Source organism: Petaurus breviceps, unplaced genomic scaffold (assembly GCF_028583685.1).
Source record: "Petaurus breviceps papuanus isolate PSGF00001 unplaced genomic scaffold, PetGlider_PUasm1.0 38, whole genome shotgun sequence".
Taxonomy (NCBI): domain Eukaryota; kingdom Metazoa; phylum Chordata; class Mammalia; order Diprotodontia; family Petauridae; genus Petaurus; species Petaurus breviceps.
In genome coordinates, this window is record NW_027186304.1 from 35338472 (window position 1) to 35359051 (window position 20580).

Genomic DNA, 20580 nt, shown 5'->3' on the forward strand with positions numbered 1-20580 from the left:
AAGTAGGTTTATTCATTGCATTGGTCCAGCTGAGGAAGAGGAAGCCAGCAAAGTTATCACAGGAAGGTGAACAGAGTATAATTAATTAAGCAAAGCAAAAAAAAAAACAAGGTAGGGAAGGTTCAGGATCAGCCATGTGGTCACCCTGAATTTCACAGTCTTGGGATATATGCATCAGGATGTCCTGGAAACTGAGAGGTGGTCAGAATAGAAGTGACCTAACCTTTCTTAGTGCATTGCAGTCTATTAGAAGGTACAGTCAACAATGCATACACTTCAGTCAATCAGGAAACATTTATTAAACACCTACGGTGGCTGGGGATACAAAAAGAGGCAGAAGTCAATACTTGCCCTCAGGGAGTTTACAGTCTAATGGGGGAGATAATATGCAAACAGATATATAGAAAGCTGTGTACAGGAGAAATAGGGAATAATTAAGACACTGGAACTTGAACCAGAGGTAAACTGATTCTAGATGTTTACTCACAGTAACATTTGTCCTTCCCCTTAGCAGATATAGTTCATTAGATACAGGATCTTCTCTGCCACACCTAGTTCTTGGAAACTACCCTTCATAACAGGTTGTAAATATTTCTAGATATGTACATTTGCCTGGGTTAGGTGATTGCATATAACCAGAGTACTGTATATGGAGCCTTCCAAACCAGTTGGCTAGACTATACCCTATACTCTTCTCTCTCATACGTACATATATATGGCAGTCCCTCCATTTGAAGAGGAATTCACTTTAGGGGAGAAAAAAGTTAAACATTTAATATTTTTAGCTTTCCTTTGTTCTCAGAATATACATCTGAACTAAGAGATTTGTTTAATCAGACTTTTGTAAGTTTCAAACTTACGAAAGTAACTTAAAAAACATACTTTTATAACTTCTCAGTACAGTGGAACTTCACTGGAGGATTTTTAAAATAATGTAGTCCCATATAATTGGAATGGTTAAAAGAATAGTCTTCTGCAAAGGCTGGGGAATGGATGAGAAGACCCTTTAAAGTTTCTTTTACCATATAGTCTGTATATCTGAAAGAGTGTTCTACAATCTATCATAGAAGGGTCAAAGAAGGTATCTCCAGAAGAGATTATTGTTAAAATTGTCATCTTTGTTGTTATCTCTCACATACATGTAGCCTTCTCTCCGCTCACAAAACCAAGACCTTACCTTATGTCCTCCTTAGTCTTATCTGGACTTTTGTAATAGCCTCCTCACTGCCTCTGGTGTCTCTCCTTTCTGCAGTCCATGCTCTATGTAGATACCAAAATAATCTTCCTAATGATCAGAGTTCTCCCCACACTGAATGTAATTACGCTCCTAGAAGGCAGAGACTGTTCCATGACTTTGTATCTGTAATACCTGGCATGCATGCACACACATGTATATATGCATATATACACACATGCACACAGATATGTGTGTATATATTTCTGTACATATATACACATACACACATACAGTATGCCCCTACTAATAAATAGCTGTTTGTGTATAGTCATCATCGATTAGAACAAAGGTAAATATCAATGCTAATGAGAAGAGAGATAATAATAGCTGCCTTTTATGTACACACAAATGTGTATCCAGCACATTAAGATTTTCAAAGAACTTTATACTCATGATCTCATTTAAAATTCATTTATTAAGCACCTGCTGTGTACCACATGCTAGGCACTGGAGACCCAAAAAAGAGAAATTAAAAAGTCCCCTTCCCTCAAGAAGCTTACATTCCATTGGAAAAATATAATACATACACATGTAAGTACATATAAAATGTACAGGAAGTGAATACAGAGTGATATGAAGGGCATTAGCAACTGGGAGGACCAGGAGAGGACTCATGTAGGAGACCTGGAGACAGTGGTATCCTGGTAAATACAACCAACTTTGGGTGGGGGTATAGCAGGACACACTTTTAAATTATATCTGCATTACTCACATTTTCTCCATCACTTTATTTTTTTTTTTTTTTGGAGGAAGTAAGGCAAGGCAATTGGGTTTAAGTGACTTGCCTAAGGTCACACAGCTCGTAAGTGTCAAGTGTCTGAGGCCGAATTTGAACTCAGGTCCTCCTGACTCTAGGGCCAGTACTGTACCACCTAGCTGCCCCCATCACTTTTTTTTCTTTTTGGAGGGGGGAAGGTAGGGCAGTTGGGGTTAAATGACTTGCCCAAGGTCACACAGCTAGTTTTGTGTTAAGTATCTGAGGCTGGATTTGAGCTCAGGTCCTCCTGACTCCAGTATTCACTGTGCCACCTAGCTGCCCCCCCCCCCATCACTTTCTTAAGTCTAGACAATCAACAGTATGGTAAAGCAAGTCCTGATTTGTAGCATTGCTAATTCTGATGATATCAGTGCATACACTGAAAATTTAACTATTGGCTCTGAGCTGGGTTCCCGTGCACCATTACCTAGATGTTTATTGTTGTTGCTGTTACTGTTGTTCAGGTGTTTCAATCTTGTCCGACTCTTCCTGAAACCCTTCTGAGATTTTCTTGGCAAAAACAGGAGAGTGGCAGAGATACCATTACCTTCTCCAGCTCATTTTACAAATGAGGAAACTGAGGCAAACTGGGTTAAGTGACTTGCCCAGGGTCACACAGCTAGCTAGTAATTGAGGTCAGATTTTAACTTGGGTATTCCTGACTTCAGGCCCAACACTCAATCCACTGCTCTACCTAGATTCCCACTCTATATAAAATAGTCCATTATACAGATGAAAAACTGAGTCTGAGAGGTTAAGTGAACTGCCCACGGTTACACACAGGTAATAAGTATCTAAGTCAGAGGTCAGAGTCCAGCTCTCTCTCTATCTACTACATCAGGCTGTATGCAATAAATTAAGTTTTCTATTATTTTACTTCTTCAAGAGATTTAGCTGGTGTAAAATGGCCAAAATAAAAAAAAGGGGGGGGATGTATAAAAAAGACTAGAAGCTCTCTTTCTAATTTTTTCTCTGTTAAATAGAGACCTGGCTATCAAACTGAACACTGATTTAAGAAAACAAGCTTATATAATAAGGTATATTATGGAGAAAGAGGACAATTGTGATCAATATGCCCTTTCAAAAAATGATAAAAAAAAAAAACCAGTGGAGGGGTGGCTAGGTGGTGCACTGAATAGAGCACTGGCCCTGGGGTCAGGAGGACCTGAGTTCAAATTCTGCCTCAAACACTTACTAGCCATATGACCTTGGACAAGTCACTTAACCCCAATTACCCTACTTTCCCTGCTCCAAAAAGCAAAAACAATAACAGTGGAGGGGGGATACACCCCTGAATAAAATTATGCAAGACCCAAACAAGCCAGATCATTTTGAGAGTATTTCTAGATGAATCTGCTAGGAGAATATCAAGTGGTAATGAATGGAATATATTAGCCAGTGTTTCTGTGGTGACCTCCTCTATCATCCGTGACAGTGGAAATATATTTGTACTCTGACGCTCCAAAACCTAGTGTCCTAAACAAAGACGGGGAAATAAGATGAAGTTGGGAAGAGGAGCTGAGCTAGACAATACAGAAGAAATCCATGCTGGAGAAGACATAATTTTTAAAACTTCCAGGAAATAGTTTTCAGCATATCTCAAAAAGGGAAGAATTTTAAAAAGTGGAAAAGATTACAGATCATATTGTCAAAGCAGATGACCAAGCAGGCATCGAGTACTACCAACTCATCTACCTCATCTATATAAAATCTTTATGAGAATAGCCTCCATATCTATAGAAGATAGACGTGGTGAAAATAAGAGAAAAAGGAATCTGAGGTGGTTCTCCTAGACAATTTTCTTTCTTTTTTTTTTTTTTTTAAGCAATCAGGGTTAAGTAACTTGCTCAAGGTTACACGGCCAGTTATTATTTCTGGGTGTGGCGCTGAGTATCTGAGCCCAGATTTGATCCAGGTCATCTCGACACTGGAGCCGGTGCTCTTACTCGCTGTGCTACCTGGCCACCCCTCCTAGACAATTTTCTACAGCATATGAACCTTCAGTCACACAGTTGAGGAGAAAATGTAGAGAAATCCAAATTCCATTATGGTTATTATTGGTTGATCACTTTAAAAAAAAGATTGTTTATTAAAATCATTGCAAAAAAGTTTTGTTCCATAGGACAAACTGCAGCCTGAAAGGATCTCTTCCGATAGGCTGTCTTCCATGTATATTTTAAGATAATAAAATATTCCGTAAGAGATGTAACAACAGACTTAGAGGTATTCAGCAGTCCTCCAAGTTTAAGTATCTTGCACTGCATAAAACAGGAAAACATGCTCATCCAAGATACTGTGCCATGTTAATGCAAAACGTCTTAAGCAACGTCCATTGGGAGAAAAGGTTCCACAGAGATCATTTCTGAGTTTCTCCAGATGATCTTATTTGAGTCCGCCATTTTGCTGATTGCTTAGGCTTTCCCAGTGATCTTTATAGCCATTCACAAAATGTCGGTTTAACAGTCCACATAAGAAAAGACGCAGTGAATGGAGAATGCATATTTCCTAGGTTATGTATCTTGGATAATTACCTCATCACCTGAAATCTCATTATCATGAAAACTCGTTAATCTTTGATGCTCAAGGCTTCTTTAGCGCTCTGAGTTGCCTTTCCCCTCGGACTGGAGGAGTGGAGGGAGGGGCAACAAATGCATCTTTTAGAGAGGGCACAGAGCTTTCGGGCTAATTCTGCATCATCCATTAGCTTCCCTACTTGGCTGCAACTCTGCAACATCATATTCTCCCCTTCCCCAGGCCAAGTAGCCTGGCTGAGGCGGGGAGGGGCTCCTTTTCTGCTTCCTTTTATATTGTCTCCCCCCATTAGACTGTAAGCTCCCTGAGAGCAAGGACTATGCCTTTTATTCCTGTTTGAATCCCTCGTGCCTAGCACAGTGCCTGATACATAGAAGATGCTTAATAAAAGCTTATTGACTAGTCACTACAGATGAATAATGACCTAGGCCTAGAATTGAATTAGAGGAGGAGATGAGGTGGAATCTCATTTAGGAAATTTCACAATTCCTTTAATGATCCCAAGTCATTCCTTGCTACAACACTGGTATTTTTAACACCAGTATTTTTCTAGTAATGCTATATGATTACAAATCATGGAACACCATGATCTCAGAGGGATCAAATGATTGTGGGTCATCCAGAGGGCAATGGAAAATTGTATGGTGGGTGTAAATAAGCTGCCACATGTTAACTGGTCTTGATTGTGTATGAAAAGTAGCATAAAGGACATTCTCAGAGATGTGTATGCTTGGAAAGGAGGTGGGCTGGTGGTATAGCAAGAGTAAAAAATAACAACACATGGCATTAATATTTCTGAAATGATAATAGACCTAGAGCAGAGGTTTTTTAACTTATCCATGAGCTTTTTTAAATTGAAACTGTTCCAATATAATTGAATTCCCTTGTAATCCTGTGTATTTTATTGTATGCATTTAAAAATATTATTCTGGGCGGCTAGGTGGCACAGTGAATAGAGCCCTGGAGTCAGGAGGACCTGAGTTCAAATGCAGCCTCAGACACTTAACACAAAAACTAGCTGTGTGACTTTGGGCAAGTCACTTAACCCCAAATGCCCTCCAAAACAAAACAAAAAAATTATTAATCTTTGAAGGTGTCCCTAGGCTTCACCAGGCTACCAAAGAAGGGTATGACACAGAGGTTAAGAGCCCCTAACCTAGAGTAAGACTTTTTCCACATTGGATGGACCTTCCATTGGGGCTGACGGAAGGACAAGGAATGCACAGCCAAGGGAGGTATGGATTGGGTATGCCCTATACCAGCCAGGGCGGAATACTTATGCCAGTGAGCCTTTAACTCTAAATAGAAGTATGCCATTCTGATGGATGATTTTGACAAGCATTAAAGCACCCCAAAACAGTATTTTAAAAAATTTCCAGATGATCTGGAGTTATGACCAATTTCCTGATAACCTAAAGATTGTACTTAAAGCATATTGATCTGTGATAACCAAAAAAAAAAAAAGAGTCTACCATGCAAATGAAGAATATGGTGTCCCTCTAATTACTAGAAAAATCAGAAAGGTAAAATGGCAATGGGAAGTAGGTAAAAATTTACAGGCACATATTATTTTTGAACCAAATTTCCAGCATACTGAAGACCCAAGGTTCTTAATGATACTCTTTCAATCAGGCTAACAGTAAGTTGTCTCATTCACTCCCACTTGGCTGCCACCACCCTGCGTGTGCTTCTCAGATCTGTCTCCAGCCCTAATAATCTCCTTCCCAGACTCCACAGCTGAATATTCAGCTTTCTAGAGGACATTGCCACCTTCATTCTCCACCCAGATACTTCCCCGCCCTTCAAGATCACTAAATCCAAAAGCAGTCCTACCATTTTTCTCCCCAGACCCTATTCTTAAAACATTGTCATCACCGTTGTGGCATTTATACAACACTAGAGGCATCACTTCCCATTTGATCATCACAACAAATCTGGCAAGTAGGTGTTCTTCTCCTTTTATAGAGGGGGAAACTGAGGCTGAGAGGTTTAAGTGACAGCTATTACGGATCTGAGATGGGATTTGAACTCGGGTCTTCCTAATTCCTGGGTCAGCATTCTTAACCTGCCATACCACCTGTGTTCCAGGGCCACCACAATTTCCACCAGCTTTAAAACCTTGAAAATGCCCATTTGGCTTTGCTGTCTCTGTCTCTTCTATATCCAGTTGGTTTACAAGGCATACCCAGTGTGCTTCTCCTTTCCCAGAATCCCTGGTATATCTCAGTAGAATAACTTTTGTGTTTTACTACTTTTTTCCCATCTTTTTTTTTCTCTCTACTTTTAGGGTTTTCTGGAAACTGCATAGGCTGTGGAGAAAGAGGATTTCGGTATTTCACGGAGTTTTCCAACCATATCAACTTGAAGCTCACCACGCAGCCCAAAAAGCAGAAGCACTTAAAATACTACCTAGTCAGAAGCTCCCAGGGAGTCCTGTCAAAGGGGCCTCTTATCTGTTGGAAAGGTGAGGTGGCCTAGATCCAGTTCCATGTGCAGCTCCTCTGGCTAGCAGGGCAAAGTGGAGGGAGGAGAGAGGAGCAGGGACCTGATGATAGTGACAGGTGGACCTCCCAAGGTCCACATTGCAGGTGTGGTTATTAATCTAGCAGTAAGGTGTATATGTACATATGTGTGTATGTGTGTGTATATATGTATAAATGTGTGTGTGTTCGGGGGTAACTTTCAGCTCTCCCAGGCCCCCCCCCAAAATCTGTTTAGTTTCTATAAATTGAAGGATGTTATTGAAATTTGTAATCTTTTGATATCTTAGAAACACTTGCATTTTTAAATTTCAGCCTGATCTCAGCCTATTTCTATTTTTTTTATTTTTTATTTTTTATTTATTTATTTATTTATTTATTTGTTAAAGCAATCGGGGTTAAGTAACTTGCTCAAGGTTACACGGCCAGGTGTTTCTGGGTGGGTGCTAAGTGTCTGGGCCCGGGATTCGATCTCCAGGTCTTCTCAACACTGGAGCCGGTGCTCTTACTCGCTGTGCTACCTGGCCGCCCCTCTCAGCCTATTTCTAGTAAACTTTACACACTTTGTTTTTTTCTGAAGAAAAATTATGTTCAGTTAACATTTGTAATTACCAAATATGAATAATTTGCCTTACCTTTAATTTTAGAAATTTGTACCAAGGACCAGTGATTTGTGAGGTTGTGTTTGTGTGTATGGGGGTGTGTGTGTCTAATGGGATAAGCATTTCTCTAGAACCTACTATATGCCCAGCACTGTGCTAAGCATTTTCACAAATATCTCCTTTTATCAAAAATAAAACTTGATTCAAATGTCATGTCTTTATTGAGTTGATAAGAACTGCCACAGTTTCAGCCAGTAGTTCTAATTGCACTGAAGGCATAGCAGTCTTCATTCACTACATATTTCAAAAGAAAGACTTCTTTTGCTTCTAAAAATACCTCTTCTGAATGCTTTTGTTTGTTGTGGTTAAATGTATGTATAGTTGTTATTTGTTAAGCAGACAACAAATATCGTGGCATCATAAATTCGTGAATGGCTCCTTTCCAATAGCCACAGAGCTGCCCTGGAAGTCATGTCATTTGCCTCTTCAGGAAATCACTGTAGCTCATTTCCAGTATTTTCAGAGCTGAAAACTTCTGTTTTGGCTCTGGGCACGCCGTAACGAAATGATGGTGTATAGTGCTGTCTCTGAGACCATGCCTGGCTAAAATCAGGCCGCGGAATTTTGCTTTAGAAAAGTCAGATTAAATGACTCCTGAAATCCAAGTAAAAATAAAATGAACACTATCTTTCTGTTCCTCTAAACTTCCATCTGAAGCTGTCTTTTTCTGTGATTTAAGGTCATTTCACCTCTTTGTTTTTTCTAATGTATCCATCTTAGGATATACCTTAAGATTTAAAAAAAATTTCTGACCAATATGCCTTTTTTTCTAGGTTGTTTCTCACATCTGAATAGAATATATAATAAACAGAGAGAGACTGGGGAGAGGTTAGGAGGGAGCCACTGATGCTGATGTTTATTGGATCAAGTGGGGAGGATGATAAATGAATAATAATAAAAGCTAACATTTATACAGTACCTTTTATGTGCCAGGTGTCGTGCTAAGCATTTTCCAATTATTATCTCATTTGACTCTCATAACAACCCTGGAAGGTAGGTGCTGTTATAGCTCCATTTTACAAATGAAGAAATTGAAACAGGGGTGAAGTGACTTGCCCAGGGTCATACAGCTAACAAGTGTCTGAGGCTGGATTTAAACTTGGGTCTTCCTGACCCGCTCCCAGTGCTACTGCAACCACCTACCTTCCCTGTGGTCAGAACCACACACTTTAGTAAAATGGCTTTGGTAGCTGAGTGGAAGACAGGTTGAAGAAGGAAAAAGACTTGAAGCAGGAAGAATAATAGCTAGAAGCCTGTTGTAGTTGTCCAAGCAAGAGGTGATGAAGGCCTGAACTGTAGTATTAGCTATGTGAGTAGAAAGAAAGGGGTGTATGAGAGACATTCTGATGGTAGAAACAACTTTTGGCAATAGATTAGATATATGGGGTCAGCACAAGAGAGGAATCAAGTATGACATCGAAGTTATTAGTCTGAAAACTGGGAGGATAGTGATTGTCTTGATAGTAATAGGAAGTTAACAGATGGTGGTGCAGGGAGAGGGGTTGGCTTAGAAAGGAAAAGGACCATCTTCATCTGAGACAGGAGCACAGAAAGGAGAGTTGGACAGTACGTCTGAGTGATGTGAACTGAGCAAGGGAGGAGGAGCCCTTGGTGAATGGCCTCAGTTTTTTCCCTGAAATATCAAGTGAACTCCTCATCTGAGAGGGTGGGGGGGTGGTGAGACCAGGGGAAGTTTGAGGAAGGATAGGGAGATATAGAATAGATGCTGGGGTAAGTAGAATACTAAAAACAATTTTAATTGAATTCAACATGTATTTTAAATTTTTTTAGTCATTTTGAACATAAATGCATAAAGAAAAAAAAGAACATTTCCATGTACACAGCACAACATAAAAAGAGCATTCACTATAAAACCACGAATTTATGTTTCATGCTGTTTACTTAAAAAAAAAAAAACTTCCTAAGTACTATGCATCGTTTTCAAAGCTACTCTGCTTTCTATGCTTCTTTCTAAATATTGTTTTATTCTTTGCTGCGTACTTTTTTTCTCCCTTCCTCCCCACCCTGCCCTGGAGATGGCTACTATTAGATATAAATATGTACATGGGATAGTAAATTGATGATAGGCATAAAACAATTAGTTTGCTATAGTAAGGGCTCAGTAGAGATAAGGAACACATTTGTGGTGTGCACAGAGTCAATGTGTTTTCCTTATTTTTCCCTGTCTGTTTAACAGCAGGTGAGTGGAAGTAAAGGGAGTAGGTATTGGAAATAATCCAGGGTTGGAGTTTGGCAAGGCATGGAGAATTGTCTAAAGTAGTAAGGAGTTAAGTGACTTGTCCAGGGTCACAAAGCCAGTGTTTGTCAGAGGCAGGACTTAACTCAGGTCTTCCTAATTCCAAGGCCTGTCCTATTCTGGTCTTGGAGTCAGAAAGGTCTGGGTTCTGGTCTGGACTACACTCATGAAGTCACAAGTTTATATATACATACATATATATGCACACATGTACACTGGGTACCATTTTGAATTTGAAATCAGAAATTTGTTGTGCTATATTGACATTTTTTTCTTCATCAGAATCTGATGGTTGTTTTGTTTTGTTTCCAGAGAAAGGTACTGTAGCACATCATAGTAGAAGAAGACCTTAGGGACATATTCCTGTATCTGATTTACTTAGGAACTCTCTGGGGAATAAATGTTCATCCAGATGCTTTCCTTAGTTATATATGGCCATTTATGTGGTATATAACATGACCTGTGACTAGAATCATTTATATGACAATTCAAACCCTTGGAACTAGCCTACCACTGTGTATTTGACCTTGTCTCATTACACGGTATTTCTAGAAGGGCTTCACTAAAACCTCAGTAATCTTAACTCACTTAATATGAAGCTTGATGTGATATGATCAGTCAGATTGAATATCTACCAGCCAATTTGATATGCTTTCAGCATTCCTACAATTCTAGGGCTTTGCAGTGTCTGTTTTCCTCTTGTGGAACCTTGCGTCTACTGGAGGTCAGTTGACATTGAGTGGGGAAGCCTAGGCCCTCCCCCCCCTTCCATTCCCCAGATCATCTGACAGAGTTTATTGAGCTGTGTTTGAATCATCCCCCAGACCTCGGATTAACTAGGGTTTAAAAGCATACTGAGATTTTGTAAATTGTTGATCTGTTAACCTTTTCCCACAGAGGAGGCTCAGCTTGATTCATAACAATGGATGTGAGGTTGTACAAATACAGCTCAGAATGTCTAAGCTGCACTTAGTGCTCCCCCTACAACCCTTACCCTAAGTCTCCACCACATACATAGCTTTGAACCGTGATAGTGGACTACAGGAATTTGGAATTTGTATTTTTTCCATGTACTATAGGAGTCAGGGTCAGAGGATGGAGTATTTATGAAGATGAAATGATTTACCCCTTGAAAGCCAGCTCTTTATTTTATCAGTTAGGTTTTAACTTTTGCAGCCATAACCACCAGATCCCTGTCACTTACATTACCAAAAGCTGGGTCTTTGCCTCCTCATGCATTGTGGCTCTTACTCATTTCTAGAATGTAGAAGCCGACAATCCTCTGCTGCTTGCCACTCTGCTAAACCAAATTCTTCAGTGTCATCAACGGTAACCCCAGAAAATGGAACGACAAATGGATACAAATCAGGATTCGTACAAACAGGTACGGTTATTGTTTTCTTTTCTATCTTCAGGTATACAGATATGCATTCTTTCAGAGGTATCAGCAAGTTGTAGATGGACTTAGGTTTGAACTGGAGTTTATACCTCAGAGGTTGGCAAGCATTACAAAGCAGGGATTGATTTATTATTTTTAATTGTCTAGACTTAAGAAAATATTGGTAATATAGCATAAAAATGTGTTGTGCATAATTTCCATGCTTAGGGAGCAATCTCAGAGTCAGTAAAACCTGAATTACATGATCAGGTCCCTCCCTCTGACAAATACTGTGTGACCCTGGGAAAGTTGTAGAATAGTTGTCTACTTGTATTGGTAGAGGGAATTTCCTCACTGGGAGTTCCCTATGCCAATAAAATCACATTTATGTATATGTACACACATACACATAGGTATATATCATGTATATGATCTCTCAGTATATAAGCAAATGAAATAATATTCATGAAGTTATTAACTCCCTTGTCTTACACATAGTAGGCTCTTAATAAGTACTTCCTTCTTTCCTATATATGTATATATACATATGTGTTCACATACATGTATATTTATGTAGAAATATATACTTATATATACGTATAGGTGTATATTATTTGAGTGGATATTCATTGACAGGTTCTGTAAAGTTTGTGTGTGCATATGTGTGTATAATCCCAGGCAAGTCACTTAGTTTAAAAATTACATATACATAGGCATACATGTATATATACACACATGTATATGGAGAAACACATGTGAACCCAAAATTTCATAGATTCTTATTAATGGCCATCCACCAGAACAGTGCTGATGATTAAGAAATAAGCTAAAAATGGCATTGGATCAACATCCTGTCTCTTACATACAGGTTCTTAGCATGTCTCTAAGACTTTAAATTGCATATTAGATGTCAGTCTGTATTAGTAGAGGACATTTTTTCAAACTGGAATTCCCTACACCAAAAGTGTGTGTTTATATATAGCATACCATACAGACATATAGATATATCTTCTTACATATGTGCATGATGTGTTATGTGTGTATATGGAGTTTTGAGTGGATAGTCACTATCAAGAAACTATGAAGTTTATATACATATATACATACACATATATAGCCACTGACATGAAATTCTCTAAAAAATATATGTGTGCATATATGCATATGGCTATATATGCATTCATATGGCTATATATGCCCAAATCAAAACAAAATACATAGGTTTTTTTTAACCCTATATACTTCTCGTAAACCAGTTTTTAAGTGTTGATGGGATCTATCGATTTTCTGCCAATGTCTTCAAGGTAATGAGAATCAGTTACTTAATGTAGATATGGTTGGTAAAGTTGGTTATTTAAATTACTATATAGACCCTTCCTCATTAAATGAATCACAGAATCCTGAGAAGTTTTCTTTGCTTCACACTTAGAGAATGTGAGAAGAAAATAAAAGGAATATGGTTTTCACAGGTCCCAACTCTTAACAGTGTGCAGATTTTCTAGCAGCATGTAAATGGGTCATGATAGAGAAAGTTTCCCAGAATAAATTATGACCATTTATCATATCAATATATGGAAAGGGTAAAAACTGACCCTGGCCCTAGCCTTTGAATCTCACCTGTTGCCAACAAAGGAAAAAAATTGACAAGTACAAAGAATGGATAAAGAGATCGATCCAAGCAGTCCTTCAGCTTACCATCTCCTTTTTTTTTTTCAAAACTACCAGATAGTCAGTCAGGTCGTGGTGGCCACTCAATAAATATTGTTGATTTGACTGTATAAAATTCTGACCTTCCTAAGAATAATAGAGGAGAGGGCTCAGAAGATAGCCACAGAATAATGAAAGAGGTGGGGAAAAGCAAAAGGATCTGAGATTATTTAGGTTGGAGAAGAGTAAATGGTCCTGAAGGAAGTAGCTAGTTATACAAAGAAGGCTGGTCTTTCTTTCCATTGAGAGTAAAAAAAGGTGAACGTCTACCTAAAGGATTGTAAAGGACTTAAGTTTTCTATAGGAAAGTTTTCTTATGGAGAAGTTTTTTTAAAAACCTAGTATGAGTTACCTAGGAAGGTAACTCCTGGGATATTTTCCAGACTGTGTTTTATCAGAGTGATCCTGCTCAGAGAGCAAGGGATGAGGCTTTTCAGATTCAGAGCTCTTCACAGATATTATTGTTATTGGGTGTCCTTCGTTTTTGAAGAGGACCATAAGATAACTTAATTAAATATATTGCTGGCAAACATAGCTGTGTCTGAAGCAGCTACAGTGAGATGACTGGAACAGGATTTGGCCTATGCTACCTTTTTCTCAGCGATTCTGTCTCTATGGTCTTCTCTTTAGGATTCGTGAAGTGGATTTTTGTTTTAATTTTTAATGCCACATTGGTTAAGACAGACTAATTTTGAAATTTCAAAAGATGTGGTTCTTCTTAGTGAGTCCAACCAGGATAGGAGAGAGAGAAGGACCTTGGACTGAAGAGGAGAGAACATCGGGTGATACAGTAGGTAGAAGGACAAGAAGTAAAATTTGGATATTGGCATTTAAAAATGCTACATTCTTGCACACTCAATAATTGTTGACACAGATGGTCGCGTAGAACTTTAGTTTGAGTGGTTGGCTTGATTCCTTGTTCTACCCTATGCTATTAACATGGCACCCAAGAAGTGATATTTATAGACTACAGTGCTAATAACCAAGAGATAAGTAAAAAGCAGTATTGTGGTCCATGAGATGGAGAGCTGGCCTTCAGAATCAGGAAGACCTGCATCCAGTCTTGTCTCTGATATACAGGCTGTAAGAGCTTGGACTCTCAGCAGCCCTTTTAAAACTGTAGATTGCAGATTAGGTGTCTATATTAGAAGAGAGAAATTTTTTTAAATTATTAATTCCCTACACCAAGTAAATCACAGGACCAGTCAAAGTGGAAAGGAATCCAACTCTGGTATTAGAGGGTTTGGGTTTGAATTTTATCTCTGCTGCTTATTACCTGTTTGACCCTGCGCAATCACTTAATTTTTCCTCCTCATCTCTAAAACAAAGGGGGTGACTAAATGGCTTGTGAATTCCCTTTCAACTCTAGATCTATGAAATATGGTCATACTAAAAATAAAAATGGCACCAGAGCATGGTTTTAATTTCTGCTTAGCAAAATTGTCTTGGAAAGGTGAATGTTTTGCTCTGAGTAAAGAGAGTCAAGATTAGGGCTTTAGGAAATTAGCAGAAAGGCCCACCCACCCCGAAGGCCACGAAGGGCCAGAGAGAAAAAAGTCGCCTGAAAGGTAACGGGCCAATAGACTAATTGTAAGTACAAGGAGTTATTCCCAGTACAACTGTTCATATACTTTCCAATAATATTCTATATATATTCTGTCATTGATCACAACAATCTGTGAGGTAGGTGCTATTATTATCCCCATTTTACAGATAAGGAAACTGAGGCAGAGAGAGGTTAAATGACTTGCCCAGGATGATCCAGTTAGTCAGTGTCTGAGGCTGACTTTGAACTGAGGTCTTCCTGAGTCAGTAGTGTTTATTGGCTTGCCCCAACTGCCATCTAGCATCCCAACGATGTAAAGATGTGGTCAGTTCATTTTAGGTAAAATTAGATATTAAAAATAATTGCAGGATCAGCCCATAAAACTTGCTCAGAAAAAAAGATTTCTTGAAAATGAGCCCTTGAAGCTAGAAATTTCAGTTCCATAAATTTTTATACAGGGTGCTTGAAGCTTAAATAGTAATTCTTTGGCTCCTACAGATGCTAGGAAGTAGGAGATTGTCAGAATTGAACATTAGCATTCCAGTTCCCCTACAAACATTAGTCAGTGTTTACAGAGGCACCTTGCCTGAGATAGCAAGCTTCATCCTTTCTTAGGAGATTATATTCCTAATCAGCTAGAACACAATGTTAAACAAATTTGCATTTAGCCATGGCTTGTGGTCAAGGTTCCTTAGAGGGAGTGGTTTGGATCAAACATTGCATTCTGTTTGAGAGAGGGAAGGGACTGTTATCTACACAGTTTTTCTTGACCCCACTTTCCAGGAGTTTATAATAATTATATGTATATATTTTGTGTATTATGTACTGCTTTCCTTTTATCCTTTGCATATGGCTTTCTTTTCACTGACTTGTAATCAATCAGCTTGATAATTCATATTGCAACAAGAATTTTTAAAAATATTCTTACCATTCTCACTTTTAGAAATAGCATATGTCTATATAAAAATTCAACTTGAAACAGTATATAATTTGCAAGAAAATTTTTGCAGTGTTGTTGAGGATTGAAGTATGGGTTCGATAAATAACCAACGTATTTTATTTTTCAAATAAAAGTATAATAAAAAATTAATAGAATTAACATATTTTCAATAACTTACAGCTATGACATTCAGTTCTCTACATGATTAGAAATTTCCTGTAGAATTTATAAATTATTAGGACAAATGCTGCCAGGTGATTAAACTCCCCTAAGCATAAGATAATGTTCTTGTTTGAGGGTCCATCTAATTCAGCAGTGTGCAATAAGTCCCAAGTATGTATCTGGTACATTTTCAGTCCACTAGGCTGTCCACTAACCTTCTGTTTGGGGGTGATTATTAAAGTATTGATAAGTGCTATCTTTTGAATATAAAGATGATAACAGTCATTCAGTGTCATCAGTAGGACATTCAATTCAAGAGTCATTTACTATGAGCTACTATATACAAGGCTCTGAACTAAGTACTAGGGATTACAAACACACATAAGGCAAGGTTCTTGCCCTTAGGGATCTTGTAGTCCTGTAGTAGATAACAAGAGGTATACAAATGACTACAAAAAGACTGGAAAATGTATAAGCCGGAAAGTTCAGACCATTTGGAGAGTTCGGAGGATACATCATGTTCAGGAGGTAGGGGCAGGGGTGACATTTGAGATGGATCTGGAAGGATAGGGAAGATTTCTTACTCCACTAAGTGGAGGGCATGAGGATGGGATTTTAGAAATAGAGAATGGCATAAACAAAGTAGTGGACACAGCAAAGCAGGGCATATATTTGTAGACCAGTGAGTGTGTAGGCTACTTTAGCTAGTGAATAGAGCAGAAAAGGACATAAGATAAGACTGGGAAGCTATGTTAGCATGAGATAATAATAATTAAGATTTTATATAGTACTTTTAAGATTTGATAATGGATTGTGGAGTGGATTGGAAGAAGAGAGAGCAGTGGGATTATTTCAGTAGTAGTTCATGACAGAGAGGTAATGAAAAATGTCACAGAAAACAGGGGACAACTGTAGGAAATATATTCAGAATATGGAATTGACAATATTTGATGATTGTATTTGGGAGATAAAAAAGAGGAAGGAATTAGTGCATTATATACAAAAGACCTCTATTAAGTTGTATTAAAGAAAATAGTAACTTTTAAAATATGGGTGTCTGGGGAAATGGTGGAAACAGTGGCAAAAATTAGAAAAGTGTAGAGGAGGATATTTAAGGAGAAGTATAAGTATGGCATGGACATGATAAGTGTGAGTGCCTGTAGAACAACTGCATGGAAATGTCCCAATATTTGAAAATGTGGGAATAGAATTCAGAGAACACAGGGTTGGAGATACAGATTTGATAGTTGTTTGAATAGAGGTGATAGTTCAAGCTAAAGAAATGAAGAGGTTGCTGACAAATTATTGTATATGAATGTAATTTTGTTTTAAGAAATGACAGGTATATGGGGGTGGCTAGGTGGCACAGTGAGTAAGAGCGCCAACCCCGGAGTTGGGAGGACCCGAGATCGGTTCTGGCATCAGATACTTAACACCCACACAAAAAAAACTGGCCATGTAACCTTGGGAAAGTTACTTAACCCCAATTGCTTAAAAAAAAAAAGAAAGAAATGACAGATATGAAAAATTCAGAGAAACATGGGAAGACTTGTATGAAGTAATACCAAGTTAAGAACTCTCTCTCTTCCTCTCTTTCTCTCCCCTTCTCCCCCTTCCTCTTCTTATATACATAAAGACACACATGTGTATATACACACACCTAAGTATTTATTTATTATACATATACAGAGTAGAATAATGTTTAAAAAAACAGCACAAAAGGCAACTATTCAAATTAATTGCAAGAACAATTTTGGATCTGCAAAACAGGATAAAACATTTATCCCTCTCACCTTAGATATGAGAGGCTATGGGTTCAAAACGTTATATCTACTTGTAGACTTGCTTGCTTTGTTGGTCAGTTTTGCTTAATTGTTTTTCCTTGTTACAAGTTAGGATTAAAAATCTAGTGGGGGGAAGTGGGATGGTGGTGGGAAAATATATTGGGAGATAACTGTGATGTTAAAAAAAAAAAACCTAAGTCACCTGTTTTTAAAATGGTGGTGAGAAATATATACCATGACTATACCAGTTAGAACAAACACAAAAGCCATTGATAGTGAATGTTTGAGAATTATCAACATTGAGCTTAGCCCCCAGGAAGAGATACAAAAGACACTTCTCTAGCTCCTCTGCAGAACTGGGGATCTACAGATGGTGAATATTGCATATCATGTCAGATTTTTTTAATGGGTTGATTGGTCTTACTGAATTATTTTCTCTTCCTCTTTTAAAAATAGCTATTATAAAGGATGGCCCTGGGGCTGCTAGATGGTGCAGTGAATAGAGCACCATCTCTGGAGTCAGGAGGACCCGAGTTCAAATCCGACCTCAGACACTTAACACTTACTAGCCGTGTGACCTTGGGCAAGTCACTTAACCCCGATGACTCTGCCCTCCCCCCTCCAAAAAAAAGGATGGTTCTGTGGAAAGGAGGGAAATGGGGAAAATGCCAGTGATAAAAAATGAGAAATATCAGTAAGAATATTTTTAAATAGTAGGGTAGGAAAAGGAGGTGATGATTGATGGAGCCAAAATCCTGAAGGAAACAAAGTCATAGTGGAAGAGTTAGCCTAGACAAGGAGAAAAAATACTTCTCCCTCTGAGACAGGAAAGAAGTAGTGATTCTGCCTTCTTTTTCTTTCTAGCTGGTGATAGGGTATCCTTGAGCCATACTTTCACTCTCACTGATTCCCTTTGTGACCAATAGCATGAATTTTTAAAATGACTATCAGTTATAGAGTGCAGACCCTGAGCTTGAAATATAATCTGCACATGAAATTGGCTGTTTCCTACAAGACTCAAACCTCTGTAGACACTTCCTTAGAAGCTTCCTGGGGTCCTGGGTCTGGCTTGGTTTGATATTGGGCAAGCACCCTCTGCTAAGATAAGATATGGTTGGGAAGGAAGAGAGTAGTGGCAGATTCCTTGTAAAATCCTAAGATTTAGATCTAGGAGGGACCCTAGAGGACATTGCGGGGGGGAGGGGGGGAGATGGGGGGGTAGGAGGACCAAGGCAGTCAGGGTTAAGTGACTTGCCCAAGGTCACACAGCTAGTAAGTGTCAAGTGTATGAGGCAGGATTTTATCTCAGGTCCTCTTGACTCCAGGGCCTGTGCCCCATCCACTGCACCACCTAGCTGCCCCTCCTAGAAGACATTTTACAGATAAAGAAATTGAACTTTAGAAAAGGCTCTGTATCCTGATGAAATCACAGATCTGGGTGTGGGGAAGTGTCAGGTGCTAGTAACACAACCTAGATGAAGTAATCCCTGCCCTCAAGGAGCTTACATTCTATAGAGGAGGGTAGGGATGGGACAGAACATGTATACATGTAAGTAAACACAAAATATATAGAAACTCCCTGAAGATGACTTGAGGAAGAGGAAAGGGTCTAAAATTACTTCAAGGTCATGAACTTTGATGACTGGAAAGATAGTGGTGCTTTCAGCAGAAGGAAAAAAAATCTCATGTACTACTGTTTCTGCTATTACACTACTTTCCAAGAAGCCAAGAGAAGAAAATCTCTCTTCCTTCCGCTTCCTGCCTACCTCCAAGACCACCCATTTTCACAGCTTACCACAATGCTTCATTTGACTCTAAAAAGATATGTTTTTATTTACATTAATTTATGTGAGTGGCTTATCGCTTAAGCAGGATGGTCATACAGAGCATTCAGTGTCATACTGAGTTTTCTTTAATTTTCACACTAAAACTCTTTGCAGATATGCTTGGTCTTCATGGCATCACAGAGCATGGTTTTTGCCTCAATTGAGCAAAGGTGTCACGCTGGGGAGAGAGCTTTCTTTTTGGAGTCAGAAGACTTCCACAGGAATCCTGTCTCTGGCAGTTGCCACATATCTGACCTTGGCCCAATCTCTTAACCAACGTGGACCTGTTTCCTTATCTTTAAAGTGAGGGGGTGGAACGCTGCACTCGTTGACCTCTTAGATACTTTCCAGTACATGTTCCATGATTCTAGAAATTTCCCAAAATAGAAAACCACAGTTCACACAGCAGGATGTCTAAACAGGGCAATAATCAGTCAACCAGCAGGTATCGATTAAGTGCCTAATATGGGTTTGGTTCTGAGCTTAAGTGCTGGTGATATAAGAGAGAGAAGTTTTGACAGAGTACCTACTATGTGCCAGGCACTGTGCTAAGCTAATACTTACGAGTGTCTCAGTGGACCTCCACAATGCCCCTGGGAGGCAGGCACTATTGTTAGTCCTGTTTTGCAGTTGAGGAAACTGAGGCACACAGTTTAAATGACTTGCCAAGGGTCATACAGCTAGTGTCTGTGTCTGGTTTTAACGGACATTTCCCTTACTCCAGTGCTCTATGTGCTCTTTACAGATACAAAGGATGAAATAATTCCTGCTTGCGTTGAGCTTACTATTCCAGTAGGGTAAACAAGTGCATATAAAAACACATATAGGATAAAATATAAAGTAAATAAATAAAAATATACATATGTGTATATTTTATATATATGCATATAAGTATGTATATGTATAAGGCAGTTTAGGAAAGAGGATACTAGTAGTTGGGAGGACCAGGAAAAACTCCATGCAGAAGATGATGCCTGGGCTTTATTTTATTTTATTTTGCCTTTTGGAGGGGGGAAGGCAGGGCAATTGGGGTTAAGTGACTTGCCCAAGGTCACACGGCTAGTAAGTGTTAAGTGTCTGTGTCCAGATTTGAACTCAGGTCTTCCTGACTCTAGGGCCGGTGCTCTAACCTGTGCTTTCTCTTAAAGTAAGAGGGACTCTGTGAGGAGCAGGTAAGGAGGAAATGCATTCAAGGAATGGAGGATAGCCAGTACAAAAATAAAGAGATGGCATTGTCTGTGTGAGCAATGGAGAAAAGGCCAGTTTGTCTGGGCCACAGAGTGCCAGAAGAAGAGTGTCCAATAAGGCTGGA

At 38.9% G+C, this 20580-nt stretch overlaps 1 protein-coding gene across 1 annotated transcript in view; it reads left to right on the forward strand.

The window, feature by feature from the left end:
- GREB1L (GREB1 like retinoic acid receptor coactivator) overlaps nucleotides 1–20580 on the forward strand; it is a 344278-nt gene that overhangs the window by 228765 nt on the left and 94933 nt on the right. Inside the window, exons 7-8 of the mRNA XM_069099751.1 lie at nucleotides 6814–6990; nucleotides 11187–11309. Coding sequence (XP_068955852.1) covers nucleotides 6814–6990; nucleotides 11187–11309 — 300 coding nt within the window. The remainder of the gene's footprint in view (nucleotides 1–6813; nucleotides 6991–11186; nucleotides 11310–20580) is intronic.